Consider the following 25,854-nt stretch of genomic DNA (forward strand, 5'->3'; position numbering starts at 1 on the left):
GATCCTAGCAGCGTTTCAACCCAACTATTCTATGTTCTAAGATTCGGCTTAAGAAAAGCTAACAGAAATTTGCCTTAAAACCATTTTACTAAAACTGACTTACAACAAACTTCACCGCCGTTGTTGAAAAGATATGAAGTCTGTTCTCATTCCTGCCGATTTGGGCCCAACAATGCTTGAATGTTTGTTTGTAGAAGGTGCTATAAGTTATCTGAGGGGAAATGATAAAATTTATTCATTCATGAGCCTAACAAGCATTTTACTCATTTATAACATCATGAGGACATAATGTACCTCAATGAATAACTGATCATTTTTCTCATCTGTCACCAGCTTCTGTTGATGAGAATCTTCAGACTGGCGTACTGTGAAACTGCGAAGTTGCAATAGGGAAAAACAAAATTTTCTTCAAATATAGAAAAACAAACGATGCAAACAAACCTCACATTTTAACGATCAGATTATTGTGATGGTTTTATATTAAAATTAATTTCCAAGTCCAATCCATTCTTTTTTTTTTTAATCTACTGTTAATTGTTCTCCAACTGAATTCTCGTTTCATCTGCAAACTACTTATAAACAGCAATTTGCATTTATTTGATCTGTTGATTCCACATTGCTGCAGGGGTAGCTGAGGGCAAATTGATTCTAAAACATTAATGCTGTTCAGTTAGTTACATTTTGTAAATCCCCGTGAATTACAAGCGCTGTTAGTTTTCTAGCACTAGCTTTAACGCTTAAAACAGGCAGACTGCTTATAAAAAAATCTCATAACAGCTTGAGATGATGAAAAGTATTTTTTTCATTGGCGTTTGTTGACCAAGCCAGGAATTTTTCTGGTTGAAGTTAAATCCTAAAATAAAATAAAGTAAAATAAAATCTTGACTTGCTCACTATTAACTGCACCAGTTCTTCCCGTTGCAAGCATGTCTTAGATATTCTCCCTAGTGGTGGAGGCAGCATCCAGACTGGGTTAACCTTCATCCAATTATATTGAGGACTGGGTCTTGTAATGTGTTTAAGCTCCACCCCTGTTGCTAGGCAGATCCCAGCTTTGACTCAGTCCAGTTTGAGGACGGCTTAGATCAGGGGTGTCCAAACTTGGGAACTTTAAGACTTGTGGACTTCAACTCCCAGAATTCCCCAGCCATGCTGGCTGGGGAATTCTGGGAGTTGAAGTCCACAAGTCTTAAAGTTCCCAAGTTTGGACACCCCTGGCTTAGATATTTTCCAAATTCAATTAACACTCGTGCAGCCCAATCTGTTTTGCGTTCTGCTAAAATGCAAATAATAAAAAAAAAAACCCACTTCCATGTTTCTGTTGAAGAAATACGATGCTTAAAGGCTTGGTGCCAACTGAAAAAAATATTGAAACGCTTTTATGATCTTGTTCAATATTGACACAGAAATGCAGAGCGCTATTATTGGAGCAATATTCCCTGAGAAAACCGTTGCAAATCCCGGCTCCTGTGGAGAGAATCTGTTGAGGATTAGTATTGATCTATGCTGGTGTTTTAAAATATTAAACATTTTAATCTGTTGATTCAGGCTGAAGGTATCTTAAATTAATGCATATATCCGTGATGGCAAACCGACGGCCTCTCTGCGGGCATGCCAGCCATCGCCCCAGCCCACCTCCACTCTGCATCCACGCACGCATCCTCCGGCCAGCTGCTCTTCGGGTCTCTGCTGTGCATGCGTGGCGGGTGGGGCGCATGTGAGCGACATGTGTGTGCTTGCACGGGGGGTGGGGCACATGCGTGGGGGTTGCTCGCATTGCATTTTGGGGCCTCGTGCAGGTTGGTACAGGAGGCTTTCCAGGCCCAAAGCGGAGCATGGTGGGGAATAGGCCCCCTGTGCCCAGTTTTGGGCTTGAAAAATTTAATGCACCAACCTGAAAGCCAAAAATGGGCACGGGGCGGCGCGGGGTGCTGGCCTTCCGCGCATGCACTGCGCCTCAAAAACATGGCTAAATAGGGCAGGCCCAATGGTGGGTTCTGGGAGGTATGCCCTGGTATGGGCATACGGGCGCCAGCTGGGAGCCACCATACCGGAACGGTGCTTTGGAGGGCCCACCCTCCCTCCCTCGTTCCTTACCTCTATGGGGGGAGGAGCGAGGGAGCATGGGGGATTGCATGTGCAGGGGGTGGGGCATGCATGTGCAGGGGTGGGGCTGCACACGCATGCACGGGGGTGGTGGTTGTGTGTTGCATTATGGGTGCTGGCGCACGCTTTCGGCAGGCAACGACAAAAAGGTTAGCCATCACTGGTGTATACATAGCTGTGGCCATTGCCTCACAGGTTTGGCTGCGGAGAGTTTCCCTTGTGAAGAAATTCCTGTCCTGCGGTGATCCATTACCTTTCTGCTTAATGATGAGCAATTGTGTCATAATCAATTGGTCTGATTGCATTGCTGCCGTCCTTTATGCGCCTGGGGCTTTATGCTTCTTACATTGTGGATTTTATTGTTGCAAGCCACCTGGAATCAGCTGTGCCTGACTTAGCACCCGTTACACATTGGTTTCATAAATGTTTGAAGTTGAGTTGAACTCAGTTCTTGTTGAGTAGATGCCATCGATTTGACAGGGTCTTCTTCAGGAACTTCAGCTGCCCCCTCTGGACTACAGTCATGTGGATTCCATCCCAATGCTAAACTAAATGCTAAATACTAACACTGACTGTGTTGCTTCTCTGTGTCGTATAATATACACTATATTGCCAAAAGTATTCGCTCACCTGCCTTTACTCGCATATGAACTTACTGTAAGTGGCATCCCATTCCTAATCCATAGGGTTCAATATGACGTCGGTCCACCCTTGGCAGCTATGACAGCTTCAACTCTCCTGGGAAGGCTCTCCACAAGGTTCAGGAGTGTGTTGATGGGAATTTTTGACCATTCTTCCAGAATTTGCATTTGTGAGGTCACACACTGGTGTTGGATGGGTTTACGTGGCCTACCGCTTCGTGGCTGAGTTGCTGTCGTTCCCAAACACTTCCACGTTCTTATAACACAGCTGACAGTTGACTGTGGAATATTTAGGAGCGAGGAAATTTCCCGACTGGATTTGTTGCACAGGCGGCATCCTATCACAGTTCCACGCTGGAATTCACTGAGCTCCTGAGAGCGACCCATCCTTTCACCAATGTCTGTACAAACAGTCTGCATGCCTAGGGACTTGATTTTATACACCTGTGGCCATGGAAGTGATTGGAACACCTGATTATGATTATTTGGATGGGTGAGCAAATACTTTTGGCAATATAGTGTATGTGGGTATATGTATCATTTTGTATTTATGTATTTTGTCATGTTTATGCAGTGTCTGTTGGAGGTGGGGACCCATTTGAGAGCTGTATGCAACAGAACATGTTAATGTATGCCGATTAGTGTACATTCAACGTGGCGATAAAGTTAGTTTAAGTTCTAATCAAATCTAGCGCTGTTTAGATTTTGGGGTTCAGTAAGGTGACTCAACTTTTATCCTTTTTCTATTGTGGGTTTGTGGATCTTTAAATAAAATAAAATCTAAAATAATGTTATTTCAGACCATCTTCTTATAGAAACACGTCACCAAGGACATGGGACTCTCAAGAGTATTTTACCTTCAACTTTCATTGCAATCCATTTGCGTTATTTTACGAAACGACACGAGCCCCTGTTCCTTCCACGCGCAGCATTGTTTCCCTCCCAGATTGCAGACAGATTTCAATTGGCATTTTAATTGCTATATTATTGCCAGCTTTTGCGTAATCCACCCTGAGATATATTTTGTTGTGACAGTTAAATCATTATCATTATTATTTTTTACACAACAATAATATCAGAGTTGCTTTTCTTTTGAAACGGAAGCTTGAAGAAGGTTGGGTAGATAGTTTCGCCTGCCTGTCATTTTCATCTTTTTTTTTTAGGGAGAAAAGATATTTGTAGCGAGTGGAGTAAAAACACACGTGCTAAAAATTAACGGTTAATAATCGTTTTTATTCTCCTGCGGGTGCTTTATTTTGAGCTGCTCCAGTTGTAGTTTCTGTTGTTAGAAATGGATAGGAAACCATTGCATAGCTGAGGAAGCTTCAGTGGTACTCAGCCGGTTTGTACTGGTTTGGGCTAACTGGTAATGGTGATTGCACGTGGGCCTGCCCAGTAGTGGCTTCTGGATCCCATCGCAACTGGTACGCTGCGATGGGGGCGGGCGTCCACCACGAGTGCGCGCATGCGCACCCACCACCCTATGATGCTCCAGCTGCTCAGCGGAGGTGACACTAGGCGCCGTACGCTGTGCGCAAATGGCCCGGTTAGCTCAAATAGAGGTAAGGAACGAGGGAGGGCAGATGGGACCTCCAAAACACCGTTCCAGTATGGTGGCTCCCAGCTGGCGCCCGTATGCCCGTACCAGGGCATACCTCCCAGAACCCACCACTGGGCCTGCCCTATTTAGCCATGTCCCTGCGACCTATCCGCTCACACAGGGAGGGGCTCCTCCTGGTGCCGTCTGCCAGGCAATGCCAGCGGGCGACACCTAGGAGTAGATCCTTCTCTGTGATGGGCCCAACCCTCTGGAATGACCTCCCCCCAGACATTCGAACTACCACCGACCTCCGTTCCTTCCGGCAAAAGTTAAAGACTCACCTATTTCAATCAGCTGGCCTGGCACTTTCTTAGTTTCACCTCCCGGGGATTTATTCATTTTAATTGGGTTTGGGGTTTTAATAAGCTTTTAATGTATTATATTTATTATTCTATTACAGTCTTATAACCTCCTTCACCTACGTATTTAATTATTTAATTGTTTTGTGTATGTATTTTATAATGCATTTTAGTGACTGTACACCGCCCCGAGTCCTTTCCGGGAGAGGGGGCGGTCTATAAATGTGAATAATAAATAAAATAAATAAATAAATGTTTTTAGGCGCATTGCAGTGCATGGAGGGTTCACGCAGGGCGAACAGGTGGTAAAAATAAGTGAAACCCAACGCTGGGTAGCTTGTCTTGCTTGCTTGTCTTTGCAATGTCCATATTATAAAACACCTATAATTTGAATGCAGTTTGTGGTACAGACTCCTGCTGTTACTTCAAAGAACTATAAAAAAAACCAGATCCATTTATTTTTCACATGGGAAGCACCCTATGTGGGCTACTCCTGTCATTTGTATGAATATAAAAGAGAGTATTGGAACTTATTTGCAAGCTCCCAGCGTTTGAGGTCGTGTCTTCTCACTATAGCCTCACAATGAATGGTTAGAATAAGAACGACAGAGTTGGAAGGGACCTTGGAGGTCTTCTAGTCGAACCCCTACTCAGGCAGGAAGCCCTATACCATTTCAGACAAATGGGTCTCCAGTCTCTTCTTATAAACTTTAGGTGTTGGAGCCACTGCAACTTCTGAAGGCAAATTGTTCCACTGATTCATTGTTCTGTCAGGTTGTAAATTAAGGACTAGAGGTCGTAATCAACTTACAATAGTTTAGTTACCGTTCAAAGTTACAACGGCAGTCAAAAGGGGACTTATCACCATTTTTCACACTTATGACCATTGTGGCATCCCCATGGCCCCATGATTAAAATCCAGATGCTTGGCAACTGACTCCTATTTAGTGTCCCTGGGTCATCTTGTGCGGCCTTCTGACAAGCAAAGTCAGTGGGGAAGCCATCTAACAACCGTGTTGCTAACTTAACAACGGCAGCGGTTCGCTTGAAACCTGTCACAAGGAAGGTCGTAAAATGGGGCAAAGCTCACTTAACCAGTCTCACTTGGCAATAGAAATTTGGGGCTCAACTGTGGATGTGAGTCAAGGACTACCTATCCCTGTACCAGATTTTCTGTCATTTTTAGTGACAGGCCTACTTCTGGTGGCGTAGTGGTTAGAATGCAGCACTGCAGGCTAATTCTGATGACTGCCACCTGCCAACAGTTCAGCAGTTTGATCCTGACTGGCTCAAGGTTAACTCAGCCCTCCATCCTTCCGAGGATGGTAAAATGAGGACCCAGATTGTTGGGGGCAATACACTGACTCTGTAAACCGATTACAGAGGGCTGTAAAGCACCATGAAGTGGTATATAAGTCTATTGCTATTCCTTCCTTCCTTCCTTCCTTCCTTCCTTCCTTCCTTCCTTCCTTCCTTCCTTCCTTCCTTCCTTCCTTCCTTCCTTCCTTCCTCTCTCTTAATTCCCTTTCTCCTCCTCCTTCTTGGTGACACAGTGGTTAAAATGCAGTATTGCTGTCTAATTCTGCCCACTGCCAGGAGTTCGATCCTGACCGGCTCAAGGTTAACTCAGCCTTCCGTCCTTCTGAGGTCGGTAAAACGAGGACCCATATGGTTGGGGGCAAGAGGCTGACTCTATAAACTGCTCAGAAAGGGCTGTGAAGCACTATGAAGCAGTGTATAAGTCAAATGCTATTGCGAGTTTGATATAGGTACTAGAGATACGTTGAGATGCTGAAAATGATAAAACATACAGTGGAGGTCTGCCCAGTTGGGAAAATCCACAGCTTGATTTTATAGTGGTCTGAAGGATATGCCCCAGTGTTCTGAAACTGCCTCGCAATGCAATGAAGTTTTGAAAATCATAGACTAAACTCTCAACTTTCTATCTTCCTCTGCAGGTAGAGGAAGCACTAGAAGCCGTGAAGAATGCCACCAACGAACAAGACCTTGCAAACCGCTTCAAAGAATTTGGAAAGGAGATGGTGAAACTTAACTACGTAGCTGCTAGAAGGCAACAGGTAGGCGTACGGAAAGGGCATCCTACCTAATCTGTAGAATGACTCCGAGTTTTCCTCATTTCCCCCCAGACATTTGGATTAGGGGCTTAAGGCAGCCCTGTTGTTGATAAGTTTTTTTTTAATCGTTGGAAGGTTTTATTTACCAAGGGCATGATGGGATATAGTTTTAATTGATCTTTTTGTTGGCTGCCCAGAATCACTGTTGTGAGATTAGAGGTAGATGGATGGATGGATGGATGGATGGATGGATGGGAGAGAGAGAAGGATGGATGGATGGATACATATATGAGGGAGAGAGGGGGGGGGGATGAATTGATGGATATATAGATGAGAGAGAGAGAGATGGATGGATTGATACATAGATGAGAGAGAGAGAGAGAGGGATGGATGGATGGAGTGGAGAGGGAGGGATGGATGGATGGATACATAGATGAGGGAGAGAGAGGGGGGATGAATGGATGGATATATAGATGAGAGAGAGAGAGAGAGAGATGGATGGATTGATACATAGATGAGAGAGAGAGAGAGAGGGATGGATGGATGGAGTGGAGAGGGATGGATGGATGGATTGATACATAGATGAGAGAGAGAGAGAGGGATGGATGGATGGATGGAGTGGAGAGGGAGGGATGGATGGATGGATACATAGATGAGAGAGAGAGAGAGGGATGGATGGATGGATGGAGTGGAGAGGGAGGGATGGATGGATGGATACATAGATGAGGGAGAGAGAGGGGGGATGAATGGATGGATATATAGATGAGAGAGAGAGAGAGAGATGGATGGATTGATACATAGATGAGAGAGAGAGAGAGGGATGGATGGATGGAGTGGAGAGGGAGGGATGGATGGATACATAGATGAGGGAGAGAGAGGGGGGATGAATGGATGGATATATAGATGAGAGAGAGAGAGAGAGAGAGAGAGAGAGAGAGAGAGAGGGAGATGGATGGATTGATACATAGATGAGAGAGAGAGAGAGGGATGGATGGATGGAGTGGAGAGGGAGGGATGGATGGATACATAGATGAGGGAGAGAGAGGGGGGATGAATGGATGGATATATAGATGAGAGAGAGAGAGAGAGAGAGAGAGAGAGAGAGAGGGAGATGGATGGATTGATACATAGATGAGAGAGAGGGAGACGGATGGATGGATGGATGGATACATAGATGAGAGGGAGAGAGAGGGGGGGATACAATAGTCCAATAGTCCAAGCCCCTGCCTAGGTGATGTGATAGAAGTCTAAAAAGCTGATCCTGTCCATTCATTGGTGGCTCTTTTGAACCTTCATACACCTGATTATTGACATGGAGGAGCCCAGGCACTAGGAGAGCCGATGCACCTTCACTCTTCCCATCAGGTTCTTAACTCTGAAACTCTATTGCAGTAGGGGAGATGGAGGCCTTCTACCTTCACTCAATGGAAGGCTTGCAGGATTCCGTCATTTCCTTTTGATCCCACGGTGCATCCCTTAAAGCTTCCGGGTGCTGGAAGGAACTGATGCCCAGAACTTCTAGGCTCTGTGTGTGATTGTCTCCCTTTTCCTTTTCCTTTCACACAGGAGCTAAAGGATCCCCACTGCAGAGATGAAATGGCCGCAGCGCGTGGCGCCTTGAAAAAGAACGCAACCATGCTCTACACTGCTTCCCAAGCTTTCCTCCGCCACCCGGACGTCGCAGCCACCAGAGCCAACCGGGATTATGTCTTCAAACAAGTCCAGGAAGCCATTGCTGGGATTTCCAATGCAGCTCAGGCCACCTCGCCCACCGACGAGAACAAGGGCCACACTGGAATTGGGGAGCTTGCTGCAGCCCTGAATGAGTTTGATGTAAGTGTGACTTTCGGTGGAAGAGAACACTTGTGGCTCAGGGTTGAGCTGTGCAGGGTCCTTGGCTTGCAGACATTTCACTACCAAACTAGGTAGCATCATCAGAGTTTCAGGGAGTGAGGTTTTCTCTCTGTTTAGATACCAGTGGCTTCTCCTGCCAGCGTGGGTGAGAAAGTTTGGGTTGGTTCCTTGGTTGGAAGACTTCTATGGAGATTCTCCGTCATCCAGGTCATGGTTGACCCAAAGGTGCTTTTTTTAAGGGGCAACTGGACTTTATTATTTTTCTTTGAAGACGTTTCGCTTCTCATCCAAGAAGCTTCTTTAGCTCTGACAGGATGATGGGAAATGGAAGGATTTATATTTTTGCAGACAGCTGGTCATTTGCATCCTTTTTAGAGAGTCATTGAGACCACCAAGAAGAAAACAAGACTCCTACCAACCCCAAACTGAGAGCCAACCCCACTCCCTTTTGAAACTGATGGTGTTACGTAGTTGAGTCATAAAACGTCTGCAAGGAAACAACCAAGCTCAGAGACCACTCCACACTAAGTGTACATTTTTAAAAACATGAGCGTAAAAGGCAAACATCTTTTAATACCATGTTTCCTTTGGTCTCAAATAACACTGCTAGTTTCTAAAACATTTCATTCAACTTATTTATTATTTTCAAAAGCGATCTGCTTTATTTTTTCTATCATCGAGGTTTCACACTGGCTAATAAGCATAAAAGAAATGAATTTTTAAAAAACTCTGGCAGTACAAGAAATTTTTGGGGGAAAAGAGAGAATAGAATTGACAAATATTAAATTCGGTAAACAAGCACATAAGGAAGAGCATTCATTGATAATACTGTAGTAAAAAGCTTGAAAGAGTAGAATATATATTTTTTACTTCTGGCTTTGAGAGGTTAGACTGAATATTCCCGGGCATAATGCCTTCCTCATCAGTGACCAAATATATTTCGTTAAACAAAGGGGACGAAGCTGTGGCTAAAATCTTCGTTAAGCCAGCTCTTTTGGGCATAAGCAGATAGTCTGCTGCTCAGATAATCCATTTGCAAGCCAATAAAGTAGCAAGAAACTTCTGTGGTTTGGGAATTCAGTGATTCACACTCCTGCGTCTAGTTTTTCCACGGAATCGTCGTAAGCCTGGCTTCCTGGTTTCAAGCTGCCGTGGGGATGGATTGCCCAATTAAATCCAATTATGCTAATTGGATTAGAGAGCTGAATATAAATCCTCTACTGCGGCATTTCTTTTGCTTTAGTACAAAGGATTCATGTGAGGTGATGCCGTCTGTCCCTTAAGTTCAGTTTTTCTCAACCGTAGCAACTTAAAAGAAGTATGGACTTCATCTCCCAGAATTCTCTCGCCAGCCTTGCTGGGTGGTGAACTCTGGGAATTGAAGTCCACACCTCTTCAAGTGGCCAAGGTTGAGAAAGGCAGCCTAGGTCCACATAGAAAGCCAAAATATAATATTTGGTAATATGTCCTTCTCCATAGTGGTGGAGGTAGCATCCAGACTGGGTTGACCTTCATCCACTCATTGCGAGGATTGAGCCTGACAGTTAAATTAAACCACGCCCCCTGTCACTAGGCAAAGCCCAGTTCCGACTCAGTCCCTCAAAGAGGACGGATGCATCATCGCCTTTCTCTGATAAATTGATTGACCATTGTGAGTACTGGAGCATTGATCGATAATTGAGATCTATCTGATGTTTTTCTCAACCGTAGCAACTTAAAAGAAGTATGGACTTCATTTCCCAGAATTCTCTCACCAGCCTTGCTGGGTGGTAAACTCTGGGAATTGAAGTCCACACCTCTTCAAGTGGCCAAGGTTGAGAAACGCAGCCTAGGTCCACATAGAAAGCCAAAATATAATATTTGGTCATATGTCCTTTTCTGAATTTAAAACAGGGATCTCCAACCTTAGCAACCTTAACCCTGGCGGACTTCAACTCCCAGAATTCCCCACCCAGTGGCCTGGTCAGTTTCCTGCACCACGGCAGCAGCAGGGAGGCATTTTCCCCCTCCCTAGGCTCCAGAGGCTTTCTTCGAGCCTCCGGGAGAGCGAAAACAGCCTCCCCTGGGCACCAGAGGCACTCCAGAGTTCGGAAACGAGCACGTTTCCAGACTTCCAGTACTTCTAGCGAAAATGACCCCCCCCCCCCCCCGGGCACTGGAGGCTGGAACCGGCCCATTTATGGACTTCTGGTACTTCCATAGCCTCATTTTTCATCCTCCCCAGGCACTGGAGGCCTTTTTTTGAGTCTCTGGAGGGCTAAAACGACCTCTCCTGGGCTCCAGAGGCCCTCCGGAGGCCCGGAAAAGGATCCATTTCCAGACTTTCGGTACTTCTAGTAGGCCTGTTTTTCACCCTCCCAGAGCCTCTGTGTGGGCCCTGTACTTACCTGGCGTGATGAATGGGCCACGTGGAGACCCCTGGGAGGGGAGGGGTGGGGTGGGCGGGGTCAGCCCGTCCTTGTAACTACCGTTTGGGCGAACCAGATTAAAATTGATGTCCGGTTCGGCCAAACCGGTCCGAACCGGCTGAATCCCACCCCTGCCTTGTTACCCAATCCTCATTTCTAAACACCACAAACAGCAACCAGAATGAAGCCCCTTCCTCTCTCAAAACAATCGTCTCGAAAAAAGAGAGTTTGTGCAAAGCACTCTGGGGAGGGAGGGAGAGAGAGAGAGGGAGAGAGAGAGAGAGGGAGAGAGAGAGAGAGAGAGAGAGAGCGCTCACAAACAGTGTGACCACTAGAGGAAGCTGCGGAGATGGGGTGGCACTTAGCACCCAGCAGTCCACAAAAGTTTCAGCGCGAATAAAAGCTTCGCCACTGGAGTGCAGGGCAGATGCCTCTTAGAGGCCAATGCCTAGCAGCATAATTGTGCTTTCAGCGCTGAAAATGGAGGGCAGCATTAAGGGAGGAAAAGGCGCTACACTTTTGAGCCACTGGAACAGCGAAACAATCCACGGTACAAAAAAAACCAATAACCCTAATGCACAGAATCAAGAACGGAGCCTTCTTTTTGTTGTTTTTGTTGCAGCTGCTCTGATTCCTTGCAGCTCCTCCCTAAATACAGGTAATCCTGGATTTGAGACCGGCCGTTTAATCTCCCTTTGAAGTTACAATGGCCATGGAAAGAACACTTTCCAGCCAGTAAAATAGGGATAATAACCTCTGGCCCACAGACAATTTACCGGCTTTGAGCCATTCGGAACCGGACTGCAGAAGCAGTGGCTGAGCCCACAGACAATTTACCGGCTTTGAGCCATTCGGAACCGGACTGCAGAAGCAGTGGCTGAGCGCATACGCGCATAGATCCCCACTTGTGCAAGTAGTGGAGGAGCGCATGCATGCAGGCAAGCGCTCTGTATGGATCTTGAGAATTTAGCAAGATTATTTCTTGTGCTGTAGTGACATCTAGTGGACGTTGAGGCAAACAACTTCTTCCCTTCTCCTGAAGGTGTCTTTGCTTTGATATGGGCTCTACCAGCATTTATCAAAGCAAAGACACCTTCAAAAGAAAGGAAGAATATATATATATAATTTCTATAAGCTGCCTGCCTCAATCATGGACTACAGGCGGCTTACAGTTCCCAAAGTATAAAAACAATCAAACAAAAGCATTTTAAAAACAATAAAAGGTCAAGGTTCCCCTCACACATATGTGCCAGTCGTTCCCAACTCTAGGGTGCGGTGCTCATCTCCGTTTCAAAGCCGAAGAGCCGGTGCTGTCCGAAGATGTCTCCGTGATCATGTGGCCGACATGACTCAATGCTGAAGGCGCACGGAATGCTGTTACCTTCCCACCAAAGGTGGTCCCTATTTTTCTACTTGCACTTTTTACGTGCTTTCGAACTGCTAGGTTGGCAGAAGCTGGGACAAGTAACGGGAGCTCACTCCCTTACGCGGCACTAGGGATTTGAACTGCCGAACCGCTGACCTTTCTGATCGACAAGCTCAGCGTCTTAGCCACTGAGCCACCGCGTCTCTCATGTGTATTAAACATATCAAAAGACACCTTTTTTGGTGTCTTTGTGTCATTCTGGGCTTGAGCTTTTCCGATACCCTCTGTGAGTGGCATAGACTCTAGGATTGACTTATAACCCAGCACGGAAATAAACAATTCTGCAAAGAAGCATATCAGTCATTGTGGATTCTGCATCACCGCCCGTCCTCCAAATCAAATTGCAGGAGGCTGCAGAAGGCGTTAATGCAATGATAAAATGATCTCCAAGGTGCGCCAAGGAAGGAAAATGGCTCTTTTCCCGCCAGACACAAATATTGCTTTCTATTGCTCTATAATGTCATACTTCCCACTGCTGCTTCAATGGCGGTCGGATAACTCTTTTTGCCTTACACAATGCAAGCTAAAGACGAATGCGGTTAAGGGGCAACAACATCAGGTCTAATCTGTTTTTAAGTGGCCTTCAATTCTGGTAATCTGGTTTTGAGAATGTACCTTTGCTGGCCACAAAGATCTAATCCTTTCTAAATGCTGGCTGAATTCCTGAGTAACTGACCTTCTTGGTTTTTTTTTTTTTTTTATAACTTTACTGCAGAATTCTTTTGTTGGAAAGTTTTAGATTCTTACCTCCAACGCAAGGAATTGGAGATTACCGTTTCCTAAAACCTTTTTCTCTTTGTAGACACAGGAGGAACGTAACCGAGTGACAGGAATATGATGGAAAGTATCAGGTTCTAATTGGCATAGAAATATCCGGGCAAGAACTGGCTGAATTGCACCCCTGATCAATGGTGATTCCCAATTGTCCCAAACCTGCTTCCAAAACCTAATTATTGATGACTGCTTTTTTCAAAAGGCAACTGGACTTTCTGGTTTTTTTTTTCCTCTGAAGCTTCTTGAACGTGAAGCAAGATTTTTTCAAAGGAAAAAAAAAAGTCCAGTTGCCTTTTCGGGAAAACAAAAAAAGCAATTATTAAGTAAAGAAATAAGTAAATAAATAATTAGGTTTTCAAAGTTCATTGCTATATTTTTACTACTAGCTTTCATATTTTAACCATTTTTTTTACTTGTTTTATAATCTGTAAACTGATCAGAATCCCCAGTAGAGTAGCTGAGCGGCAAAAATAAATAAATAAAATTAAATAAATAATTTTACATTTCTTTCTTGCCAGCTTTGTTAGTTTTTAAGTAGATTTGAGAGTTCGTATTCATTATTTTAATTGTTTTAATGTTTTATCTTGTTTTAATTGGCTGTAATGAAAACATCAAATAAATTTTATAATGAGTAAATACATTTCATAATACTAATCTATATAAATAAAAGCAGCTGTGTGTGTGTGTATGTTCCAGCATAAATCTAGAACGCCTCGAGCAATTTTAACCAAACTTGGTACACGGATGATTTACTCTCTGGAAACAAATACTGTGGGGGTAAGACACCCCTAAAATCCCTCAGGGTGTGTGTTCTGTTAAGATGCCACCTGTTGTGCCTTAAAATGGCTTCTACTGTACCGCCGTAAAATGGCTTCTACCATGCAGCACAGTGGAGTTGCCATGGTAACGGCTTCACAGTAATCCCACAAGGGGGCTCCCTCTGGTAAGGGGGGAAATCCAACATTAGAAATTACATTTGGTCCGGACATTTTCCCCCTATAAATAAATACCCGGGCAATGCCGGGTTATCGAATAGTAAATAAATAAATTTCATGATGGATGGATGGATGGATGGATGGATGGATGGATGGATGGCTGGCTGGCTGGCTGGCTGGCTGGATGGCTGGATGGATGGATGGATGGATGGATGGATGGATGGATGGTAAACATAGATAGCTTCAGATACAGAGATATAAATGCAGGTAGAGAAATATGGATAGAAATATAGATAAATATAAGAGTAAACTGCTTGGAATCATCTCTGGGTGAGATGGGCGGCATCTAAGTTTATAAGCAGTATCAATAAATCAGTCGTACCTTTTCCAAAATCCCCCTTTCTTGCTTTGATTTTTGCAGAACAAGATCATTTTAGATCCCATGACATTCAGCGAAGCCCGATTCCGGCCCTCCCTGGAAGAGAGGTTGGAGAGCATCATCAGTGGGGCCGCCCTCATGGCCGATTCGTCTTGCACCCGCGACGACCGCCGGGAGAGAATTGTGGCCGAATGCAACGCCGTGAGGCAGGCCCTGCAGGATTTGCTGACCGAATACATGAACAACGTAAGTGATCCTCTGCCTTTCCTTCCTTCTCTCTTCCCTCTCTGGATGGTGAAGTGATCTCGCGTGTCTTGGTTGACGGCATCCCCAAAGTTTGTCCATCAAAATAATTTGAATCCTTTGAAGTGTGAAACCATGGAAGGTTCTTTGTGGAGTTTGGCTCCTGAATGAAATTTGGGTTTTGGAAAATGCACCAGAGTGAACCTGTAACTTCCTTGGTAGAATGGGGTACATCTTTGGTAGCGGCACCTTGCTTTTGCCAGTTTTTATTTAAGGATCCCTCCAGAAGATCAATCACTTATTTTATCCCCGTAGCACCATTGTATATAGTAGAAGTCTCCAAATCTGACAACTCTAAGACTTGTGGACTTCAACTCCCAGAATTCAGCATGGCTGGCTGGGGAATTCTGGGAGTTGAAGTCCACAAGTCTGAAAGTTTCCAGGTTTAGGGACCCTCCCTGGTATACAACAACACATATTATAAACAATAGGATAACATTGAAATAGAGCTACAGATTGAAAGGTGTAAATCTCAGATAAAGTGCTAGAATATTTCCCCCCCCCCCCAATAGTTTGAGACACGATTTTACCTCTTTGTTTAACTGTTGGAACAAATGTTGGAATTTCTTGGCTTGTGTGTGGGAAGGAGTGAAATCCACCAGGGAAGATAGATGCTTGTTAAGGGTGTTGTGTGAGTTATTAAGAAAGTCTGTCTTGCGTGGGCTTTCCAAAGCTGTTGTGGTGCTATCTTTATGGCCGTGGTTACAACAAAATCTATATATATATTACCATACTTAAAATTTCCAGGCACAGAAAACAGAGTGTTTGGTAGCAGAATTGACATTGCTACCTAAAGACATCCGATCTCTAAATCTGAACCATAAAAGATTGTTTAGCCAAACACAACTGATGACTTTGCATTGGTGTGTACTGTCCTGAAGTACACAACACAAAGGCCTCCAGGTCACTTTGTACAATTTCCTAGCTTGTTGCCGAGAAACGAATTCAACAATGTTGATGTGACATATTTGAAATTGGTAGCAGATTATGCATTTTCCCTTTAGAAGGTAACATTCGTCCTTTTTGGCTATTTCAAACATGCGTTCGTAGCGAACTTTTGAAACCGTCCATAACTATATTATTGGAGGGTGAGGACAGAGGGATACTTCTTAAATGTAGAGAAGGTTGGAAATGACTTCAGCCAACAAAAACTTGGATCGGTGAAAACGAAGAGATTTTATTTTAAAGTGAAAAGAAAGCAGTTTGCAAAATGTAGTGGGTATCTCAGACTGCAACTTCAACATGAAGTTTTGAAAAACCACAACTTTTTGATTTCAAAAGCATCCATTATATACAGTTCTATCCCGACACCCCATTTCCCTTCTCCCTTGGACTCATTGGACAGGCCCTCCGGGGTTACAACTAATCCGAGACGCCTCAGGAGACCACATTATCTCCTTCTTTGTTTACTCATATTACCATATTTTCCGGCATATAAGACACTCCAAAGTATAAGACGCACCTAGCTTTTGGGGAGGAAAACAAGGGGAAAAAATCTGCTTCTGCCTCCCAGCAATTTGCCTCCTTGCAACAAACAGCAAACAGTACAGACGATATACACTGTTTGAGGTGTTACATTTCAGACTATACTTGTACAGATGCTGTTAAAATTGATGTGGCTTTCTGGAAGTATATCTTATTCTCTGCTATTTAAAAGAAGATACAATAGCACTGGGCCTCTTCAGATCAAGCGTTTATTTTAAAAAGCTTCTTTGTTTTCTTAAGTTGTCTAGAACAATAATAAAGCAGTCTTTAAAAAAAATAAGTCTAATAATTTGAACATTCTATAGGGTTTTATAGTTATTGACTTGCTTCCTTGCAGCAAGCAGCAAACAGCCTGATTAGCACAAGAAAAACAAAATCTGCTTCTGCCTCCCAGCAATTTGCCTTGTGCAGGAAACAGCAAGTTTCACTTTCAGTTGAAGTGGGCCTCCCGATCATCAGCTGTTTCAGGCTGCAGGGATTGCCATAGCCTATTGCAACTTCCGCAAGCCCCGTTTTCCCCGTTTACTGCAAGGAGGGAAATTGCTGGGAGGCAGAGGCCAAAGGTTGGGGGACAGTGGGTGGGTGGGGCTACATTCAGTATATAAGACGCACCCAAATTTTCACCCTCTTTTACGGGGGGGGGGGAGGGGGGTGGTACGTCTTATACTCTGAAAAATACGGTACTTTATCCTCAGCATTTCCCGTACCTATCTGTTATACATTAACCTTAAAGTATTTTGTCTACGAAGCATCTGCCAGCTTCCTAGCATTAAGGAATGTGTACAAAAGAGATGGGAGGAAAATTCTACATGAGACGGTGGCGTCCTTTCTTATAAAAGGATTTATAATGCAGGAAGGATACAATTGATTTCACGCATATGTTTTTAAAGAAGTATATGTGTTAGCAAATGTTTAACAATTAAATGCTTAAAAGGAAAATACTTTTATAACAGCATAATATATTTTACAATAGAACAAATGTTTATAGAATAATCAGTTTCCATTCGTTTATTATTATTCCCTTCATTATATTTTATTTTTGAATTCTCTTATTCCTTACCAGAAGATTTGACAACTTTAATAAATGATAATGAATGGCAAACTGATCTTTCAGAAGCTTTCCAACATCCTAAATAGGATTTAAAGTTTGATTTAAAAAATGATGTGATGTAGCTGATCTTTTCTATGAAAATCAATAAAGTACTACCGGACACAAGAACGGAAGATAACTGAGTTTTTAGATTGTCTTAATTTATCCACGAAGGCAATTTTCAATCCATTGAATGGTTTTTGAATGGACTACCTAGATATAGCGATGAGATTGACAGAACATGGAAGCCAGGATTTATGGTTTAATATTTTTTATTGAGTTATAAGATAAAGTTAGATACAAAATCAAATAGGAAAATGGTGGGGAGGAAGAGGTGGAAGAGAAGTGAGGAAGGATAAAAAAAGAAAAGAAAAAGAAACGTTGACTTCTGACTCTCTCTGCTGCAGTAAAATAAGGCATTAACATCAAACCACAACTTAATTTTCATCATAATATGAACAAGCCATTTCTATAAAGATCTATCAACCTACTCGGTAAAACCCAAAACCAAAGTTGTATTCTTTTCCACTTAACACGAAGTTCAGAAGCGGTCTCGGTGTGGGGAAAAAAGTACTTATGTTCTTTTCTCTGATCAAAATAGTCCATTTGGTCATTTCAGCCAACTCCATCACGTTCTGCAGCCATTATACGGTCACAGTTGATTGCAGCAATCACATCCAGAAAACACACACAGGTAACTGATTCAGCAGGATTCATTAACTTCTTTTTATATATACTATAACACATGAAGTAAAAATAAAATACCAAAAGCAGGTTTTCCAACGTGGTAGTAAATACAAGCAAACACAGGCAGAGGAGAGAACAGTTTCAGTTTCAGTTCGGAGTAGACTAGTTTTGAGCTCAGCACAGACTCAGAGCTACAGAGCTAAGCCATGCCCAGGCTCCTTGCTGTCTCCTTGTTGCTCACACAGCAAATACTGTTTCAGTTTCCAAACAGCCCTCATTGGCTAACTCAGTTGCCATGTCTGTTCATTGGCTGACCTTGTTACCGTGTCTCTGCCAAGTCATGAACTCTCATACACACTGACATATACATCTTAGATAACTTATCTGGTGTTAAATACCAACCGTACACCATCTTGTGGAAATTTTCTTTTAGATCATAATTCAATCTAGAAGCCAGGATTTAACCCCTGTTTGCTGAGCTTCTTCCTGCTGATCGACGAAGGGACCATCCTTGAGTTGAAGAGTTGGAAGTGCCCAAGGTTAATGCGCCTGGCGGGGAACAATAAATTATATTCACGAGACAGCAAGAGATATACATCGCTGACTCCTGTCTGCCTCCAGTGATTGGTGTCAGCCTTGGACAGCTGAGTCATCTGGATTGTCCCATTTAGTTATGGTACCTTAGACAAGGGCCATCTATCAATGGATCCCATCATCGTATTTCTGGCTTTTCAGGGAATGCTTAAAAAAATCAAAGCAATTAAAGGTAGCGTTTGTAAATAATTAACTACTTCGGTGTAAAGCCCAGTGAAGTTCTATCGGAGTTTTTAATCACAGATGGGGTTCAGATTGCCGGTTCCTCTCTTTCCCCCCCCTTCTTCTTCAACCCAGTGAACTTGATGGGTTGGGAGGAAGCGGCTTGCCGATAAATTTCCCATTCATCTAAATGTCAGAGTAATTAAATTTTTATGAAGCAGGTGTCAAAACTCTTGTTTGAAGAGATCAGTGAAATCCTGACATTGTTTTTTAAAGCTCTTGAACAGACTTTCCACCTCTTTCTTATTCCAGGTGCAGGAATAAATGGATGAACGAGTAGATAGATAAATAAATTTAACAGATAGGCTGTCCAAAGACAAAATACCAGGTTGGGAACTTTTTAGTACTGTGGGTAGTTGTTGTTTTGTAAAAACATGTAATCTATCTATCTATCTATCTATCTATCTATCTATCTATCTATCTATCTATCTATCTATCTATCTATCTATCATCTATCTATCTATCATCTGTTTATCATCTATCTATCTATCTATCTATCTATCTATCTATCTATCTATCTATCTATCATCTATCCTTCATCTATCTACAGTATCTATCTATCTATCTATCTATCTATCTATCTATCTATCCATCCATCCATCCATCCATCCATCTATCATCTATCTATCTATCTATCTATCTATCTATCTATCTATCTATCTATCTATCTGTCTATCTATCTATCATCTATCTACAGTATCTGTCTGTCTGTCTATCTATCTATCTATCTATCTATCTATCTATCTATCTATCTATCTATCTATCTATCTATCATCTGTTTATCATCTATCTATCTATCTATCTATCTATCTATCTATCTATCAATCTATCTATCATCTATCCTTCATCTATCTACAGTATCTATCTATCTATCTATCTATCTATCTATCTATCTATCCATCCATCCATCCATCCATCCATCCATCTATCATCTATCTATCTATCTATCTATCTATCTATCTATCTATATCTATCTATCTATCTATCTGTCTATCTATCTATCATCTATCTACAGTATCTGTCTGTCTGTCTGTCTGTCTGTCTATCTATCTATCTATCTATCTATCTATCTATCTATCTATCTATCTATCTATCATCTATCATCTATCTACAGTATCCATCCATCCATCCATCCATCCATCTATCTATCTATCTATCTATCCATCCACGGAGAGGGAAAGAGAAGGAAGAGAAGAGGGAAGGGGAGAAGAAAGAAGAGGGGATAGGAAGGAGAGGAGAGAAAAGAAGAGAGGAAAGGGAAGGGAAGAGAGGGAAAGAGGAGAGAAGAGAGGGGAACAGATGGAAGAGGAGAGGGAAGGAGAGAAGAGAGAAGACGGGGGAAGGAGAGGAGGGAAGAAAAGAAGAAAGGGAGGGGAGCGGGGAGGGGGGAGGAGAGCGAAGAGGGGGGAGGGGAGAAGAGGAGCATGAAACGGAGAGAAGACAGGAGTGGAGAAGAAGGAGAGGAGGGAAGAAAGGAAGGAGAGGGAGGAGAGGAGAGAGAAGAGGGGGACAAGGGAAAGGAAGGAGGAAGGAGAGAGGGGAGGGGAAGGAAGAAAATAGGAGAGGGAAGAAAAGAAAGAGAGAAGAGGTGGGGGAGAGGAGAGGGGAAGATGGGAGGAGAGAAGGGAGGGGAGGGAAAGGAGAGGAGGGAAGAAAAGAGAGGGAAGGAGAGGAAGGAGAGGGGAGGAGGGGGAAGAGGGAGACAGGAGGGGAGAGGGGAGGGACGTGGAGAGGAGAAGATAATAGAAGTGTGGGGAGGGGAAAAATGAGGGAGGGGAGAGGAGAAGAGAGGATGGGTAAACTGCACCAGCCTGCCCTTCTTACTTCATAAATAATACCTTGGTATCTTTCTGCATTTTCTTGCTTCCGACTCCGACTTCCGCCACAGGCTGGCCGTTTACAATCGTTTCAGGGCCCTTCCAGGGAGCCCTCTGAGCAAGGAGCAGAATTTTGCTTATCTAGACTGGATAATAAACCAGGGCTCTTAAATAATTTACCTGGGAGATGAATGCTTGAAAGGGGGGCTTGTATTATTCAAATAAGCAGAACGTCGCGTTTTGCTTGTTTAACGATTCCTCCTTTTTCCAAGCCGCCCTCAACTTTCACAAGGCAAGGTGGAGTATAAATATTTAAGTAATACATACTCCCAAGATTTATTTCAATGCGGGTGGGGGGAGAGGTGACTCGCGACCTACAACAGAAAACATTTCAAAATAATCTCCCCGTACCCTGGAGACAGAAGTAATAATATCAGATTGTGGGCTTTTGCGAGGACTCCAGAGAGGACTTATTCAAAGTACCTAATTATTAAAACTGCAGAAAGTGGGTTTTGAGCGTATCATATTTCAGCATAACCACTGAAACGAATCCAGTGCGCCGGCTTTATTGCAAGCACAATCTTTTCCGCAGTGGAAATGAGGAGAGTCCAGATTTTTGACACAACCACCGGATGCCACTGCACTCTTTCGGATCTCCAATGTAAAATCCAGGATCGTATTCCTCCCCTCCCCATCCAAATGGAAGGGCCATGAGTGACATTTGGAATATCTCACGCGGTGTTTCTGTCGTGCATAACTTGGAAATTTTAAATAATGGCCTTTTTTACGGTCAGGCTACCCAACCCCAACATGCGAGATGAAAACAGCTGGGTTTCCAAACCGTCGATAAAAACCCATTGTTTCAGCACTCGGAATATTGCGGGTTGTGACATGCGTGTCACAGCGTGGCTGGGTGACTCACGCACGAGCTCCAGAGAAATGGCTGTGAACTAATCGCTTGGAATCTGAGAAAAGTAGGGAGGGAAACAAAGGGAGAAAAGGAAACAGAAAGGCCGACATTTGGCAGCTTTCAAGGCAAAGAATCCCAAGGAACAGTCATGATCAGAGACCGGGCCTTGATCCGCGAAGACCGCTAATTAAATGACGTTTTAGAACATAACGGTGACCGCCAAGAGTGTTAGCTTTAGCGGCTCTGAATCTGCAGCTTGGATTTAAATTATATCGGTGCACGCATCAAGATGGGACCTATTGACTGGCTGCTGTGTGGCAACCAGTGGTGCTAGCGGTTCAGATCGGTTCGGCCGAACCTGTTGTAGTTTGGCGGCTTAAGTCGCTGGAACCGGCAGCAACCCAGGGCTGACACGCCCTCGAACCCGTTCTCCCGTAGGCGCCGCCAGCTTGCTTTTTGCTTCTGGGCATGCGCAGAGCAATTTTAGTTGTACTGAGTATGCGTGTGCGGCGTGGACCTAGTGCACGCGGCACACGCCCTTGAGTAAACCAGGAGTAGTCTCTGCTGGAACCCACCCCTGATGACAAAATAGTGGATTAGTAAAGCTGTTTTCCAAGGCACCCGAAGGCCAGACAAGGAATAATGGATGGAAAATGATCAAGAAGTGATTCAACCTGGAAATAAGGAGGAATTTTCGGACATTGAGACCAATCAACAATCAATCAAAGTTATGGGAGCTTCACCACTGGAGGCTTTCAAGAAGAGACTGGACTGCAAGGTGTCAGAAATGGCGTAGGGCTGTGATGGTGAGCCTATGACACGCGTGCCGGAAGTGGCACACAGATTCATCTCTCCGGGCATGCGAGCCGTCACCTGTTGCTCTTACGGGTTCCGGCGTGCTGGCCAGCTGTCTTCACCTGCGCAGGAGCTCCGGAAACCGGAAGAGTAGCTGCCCGGTGCGCGTGCCCGAAAGTTGCTATTCTGGATTCTGGCATGTGCACTAGCCAGTCGGTCTTTGCAGGCGCATGCACGCCAGAAAGCGGAAGGCCAGGTGCCGCAAAGATCATCCTGGCACGCGCATGCGAACTGAGTTTCCAGTTTCCGGCATGCACACACACACGCTTCTGTTTTGGTACTTGGTGCCAAAAAGGTTCACCAACACTGGTGTAGTGTCTCCTGCTTGGGAGGGGTGGGACTAGATGACCTACAAGGCCCCTTCCACCTCTGTTACTCTGTTGGTAGACCCACATTTTATCTTTATTTATTTATTTTTTGGGGAACGGCTTGACCCAGCTTCTAATGTGGCACAAATGTGCAGGTAATCCACATCTTACAACCGTTCATCGTTTAGTGACTACTCCAAGTTACAGTGACATTGAAAAAGTGACTGATGTCCGAATGTCACACTTTGCGACCACTGCAGCATCCCCATGGGGATCAAAATTCAGACGCTTGGCAACTGACTCGTATTTATGACAGTTGCAGTGTCCCGGGGGGGGGGGGTGTCACGGGATCCCCTTTTGCGACCTTCAGACAAGCAAAATGAATGAAGAAGCCAGATTCACTTAACAACCGTGTTACGAACTGAACAGCTACAATGATTCACTTAACAACTGTGGCAAGGAAGGCCTTAAAATGTGGCAAAATTCACCCATTTAAAGTCACAACGGCAGTGAAAAAAGTGACTGATTACTGTTTCCCACACTTACGACCGTTGTAGGCTCCCCATCATCATGCAATCAAAATTCAAAGGCTTGGCAACCGACTCATACTTATGACCGTTGCTGCATCCCAAGGTCACCTGATCCCTGTTTGGCGACCGGAGAAGCAAAGTCAATGGGGAAACCAGACTCACTTAACAACCGTGTAACTCACTTATCAACTACACTGATTCACTTAACAACGGTGGCAAGGAATATGGTAAAAGGGGGCAGCACTCCCTTAACAAATGTCTCACTTAACAACAGAAATTTTGGGCTGGCCGTAAGTCGAGGGCTATCTGTAACATTACAGCAATTTTTACCAGTTACCTGGCTCTTATTTCATTAATTATTTCATTTTATTCCATTCAATGGCCAATTTGGTTAGCACGACACCAGCAGAGCTGGTTTTAGCAACGGAATAATGTTGATTTAGCATTGGAATTAAGACAGTTTCTAACTTCAGTAACTATAGTGGACCAGACTAAACATGAATATTTGATATCCTTGGCGTCTGATGTTGGACTTCAGGGCTCTAATGGGAGACATAGTCCTTTTTCCAGTGTAAAACTAGTGAGTAAATTTCCTTCGGTCCTTAAGTGTAAATTTAATTGAATAGAGTTACAAAGTTTTTCCTGCATTAGGCAGAAGAGGGCACAGTTACATGCTGCAATACAATTCTGCCTCCTCGAAATATCTGTATTCTGCTCTACTACGACTGTAATAAAATGAGATTTAGTAATCATAAACAAAGTGCAAACCTTAGCTTTAGGAGGTAGTGCAGGATTTTTTTTAAGAAGGCACTGTACGAAAGAGTTCTGTAGCATCAAATAAATATGCAGGTTCTTCTACCTTTTAACATAATACTGCAAACATGTTGCTGAACTTTTTTTTTGCACAAGGTATGTACGTTAAAAAATAAAAGTTAAGTAGTAAGAAAACGCTAAAAATGATCCCGGCTATAAACGATACCCAGATTGTTACGAGAACACTAGTAACCCAAGCGCACATTTGACAGAGCGAAGGCCTCCCACAGTCTATTTGGGGGGGGGGGGAGCAAATGTTTGTGTATTTGCAAACTGTGATTTTGGTAAATTGAAAACCTGGTTTTTCATTTCAAGCTGCTAGTTAGGCACTACCGTTGGAAAGCTGTCTGCGCATACTGTTTTTCACACTAAGTATGCACACTCCAATTCTGGAGCGCAACATTTCAAATGCCGTGATGTGGATACGATCAAGTTAGGGGTTAAGGCCGTGATGGGGAACCTATGGCACACAGAGCCATATTTGCCAGCACGGCAGCCCTTAGCTCCAATGTGCACGCGTGCGCCGGCCAGCTCTTTTTCGGCCTTCCGGAGGGCTGGGGGAGGCCGTTTTCGCCCTCCCCAGGCTTCAGAAAAACCTACGGAGCCTGGGGAGGGTGAAAACTACCCCCCTGTGTGTGGGGTGGCCACAGGCACGACGGTGTCATGTGCACATGTGTAGGTGGGGGTTGTGCACGCATACGCAGGTGGATGGGCACATGTGCGCTCGCGATACCACACACATGCACAATTTTGGCACACCTTTAGAAAAAGGTTAGCCATCACTGGGTTAAGGCATTAGACCCTAAACATACCCTAAATATTTTCACATTCTTTGTACTATGTCACTATCATAACTGAAATGGACCCCCAGTCTTAAATGAGTGAGTGAATGAATGAATGAATGAATGTGTCTTTCTGTTGTTAAGTGAGACATTTGTTATGAGTTTTGCCCCATTTTATGACTTTTCTCGCCTCCGTTGTTGAGTAAATCACTGCAGTTGGTAAGTTAGTAACCTGATTGTTAATGGCTTCCCCATTGACTCTGCTTCTCATGCCTCCCTAAGCACCAGGGTTACTAACTTTATCAACTGCAGAGATTTACTTCCCAACCGTGGCAAGAAAAGTCGTAAAATGGGGCAAAGCTCACTTAACAAACGTCTCACTTAACAACAGAAATTTTGGGGTCCGTTGTGTTCGAACACTGAGGACTACCTGTAAAGAGATCCTGGCCTTCAAGGTGTAAAAAAGTAAAACCGAGACAATGATAAGAGTTCTACGCTATAAACCACCCAATATTTTGCGGTGTGCAATCAAAGCGCCTTCTTGGTTGTTGTTTTTTAAAAAAGGAAGTGCCACTCGGAACACAACGCATGTTAATGTGTCGGCAAGGCTGTCAGATCCGTCCTTAAAGAGCACTCTGAATTCAGAGATCAGATCAAATTAGATTTTAATTGGGGCTTTAAGGCTAAGCGGAATCGGTAGATAAGGAAGAATTAGGCAGACGCATTAATGTCCGCGTATCTCGGGTGGGGAATGGCAAGGACTGACGGAATTAAATCAGACTCAACAGGCAAAGTAATGGGTGGATTTGATGTAATCATTTTATATTAAAATCTGACAATCTGAGGAAACGGATTCGGGCAACATCCAAGCTGGTCATCATGTTGTACAGGTAGTTCTCAACTTACGACCACAATTCACCCTCAAAATTATGTTGATATGTGAGACATTTCTTAAGTGAGT

The 25,854-nt window shown here is 43.9% G+C and overlaps 1 protein-coding gene across 8 annotated transcripts in view; it reads left to right on the plus strand.

The window, feature by feature from the left end:
* CTNNA2 (catenin alpha 2) overlaps positions 1 to 25,854 on the plus strand; it is a 653,992-nt gene that overhangs the window by 236,458 nt on the left and 391,680 nt on the right. For all 8 annotated transcript variants that reach the window (XM_081960368.1, XM_081960363.1, XM_081960364.1 and 5 more), the window contains exons 5-7: positions 6,605 to 6,724; positions 8,288 to 8,554; positions 14,540 to 14,743. In XM_081960368.1, the coding sequence (XP_081816494.1) occupies positions 6,605 to 6,724; positions 8,288 to 8,554; positions 14,540 to 14,743 (591 nt within the window). The remainder of the gene's footprint in view (positions 1 to 6,604; positions 6,725 to 8,287; positions 8,555 to 14,539; positions 14,744 to 25,854) is intronic.

This window comes from Natrix helvetica (genome assembly GCF_964273705.1).
Source record: "Natrix helvetica genome assembly, chromosome: 7".
NCBI classification, from domain to species: Eukaryota; Metazoa; Chordata; class Lepidosauria; order Squamata; family Natricidae; genus Natrix; species Natrix helvetica.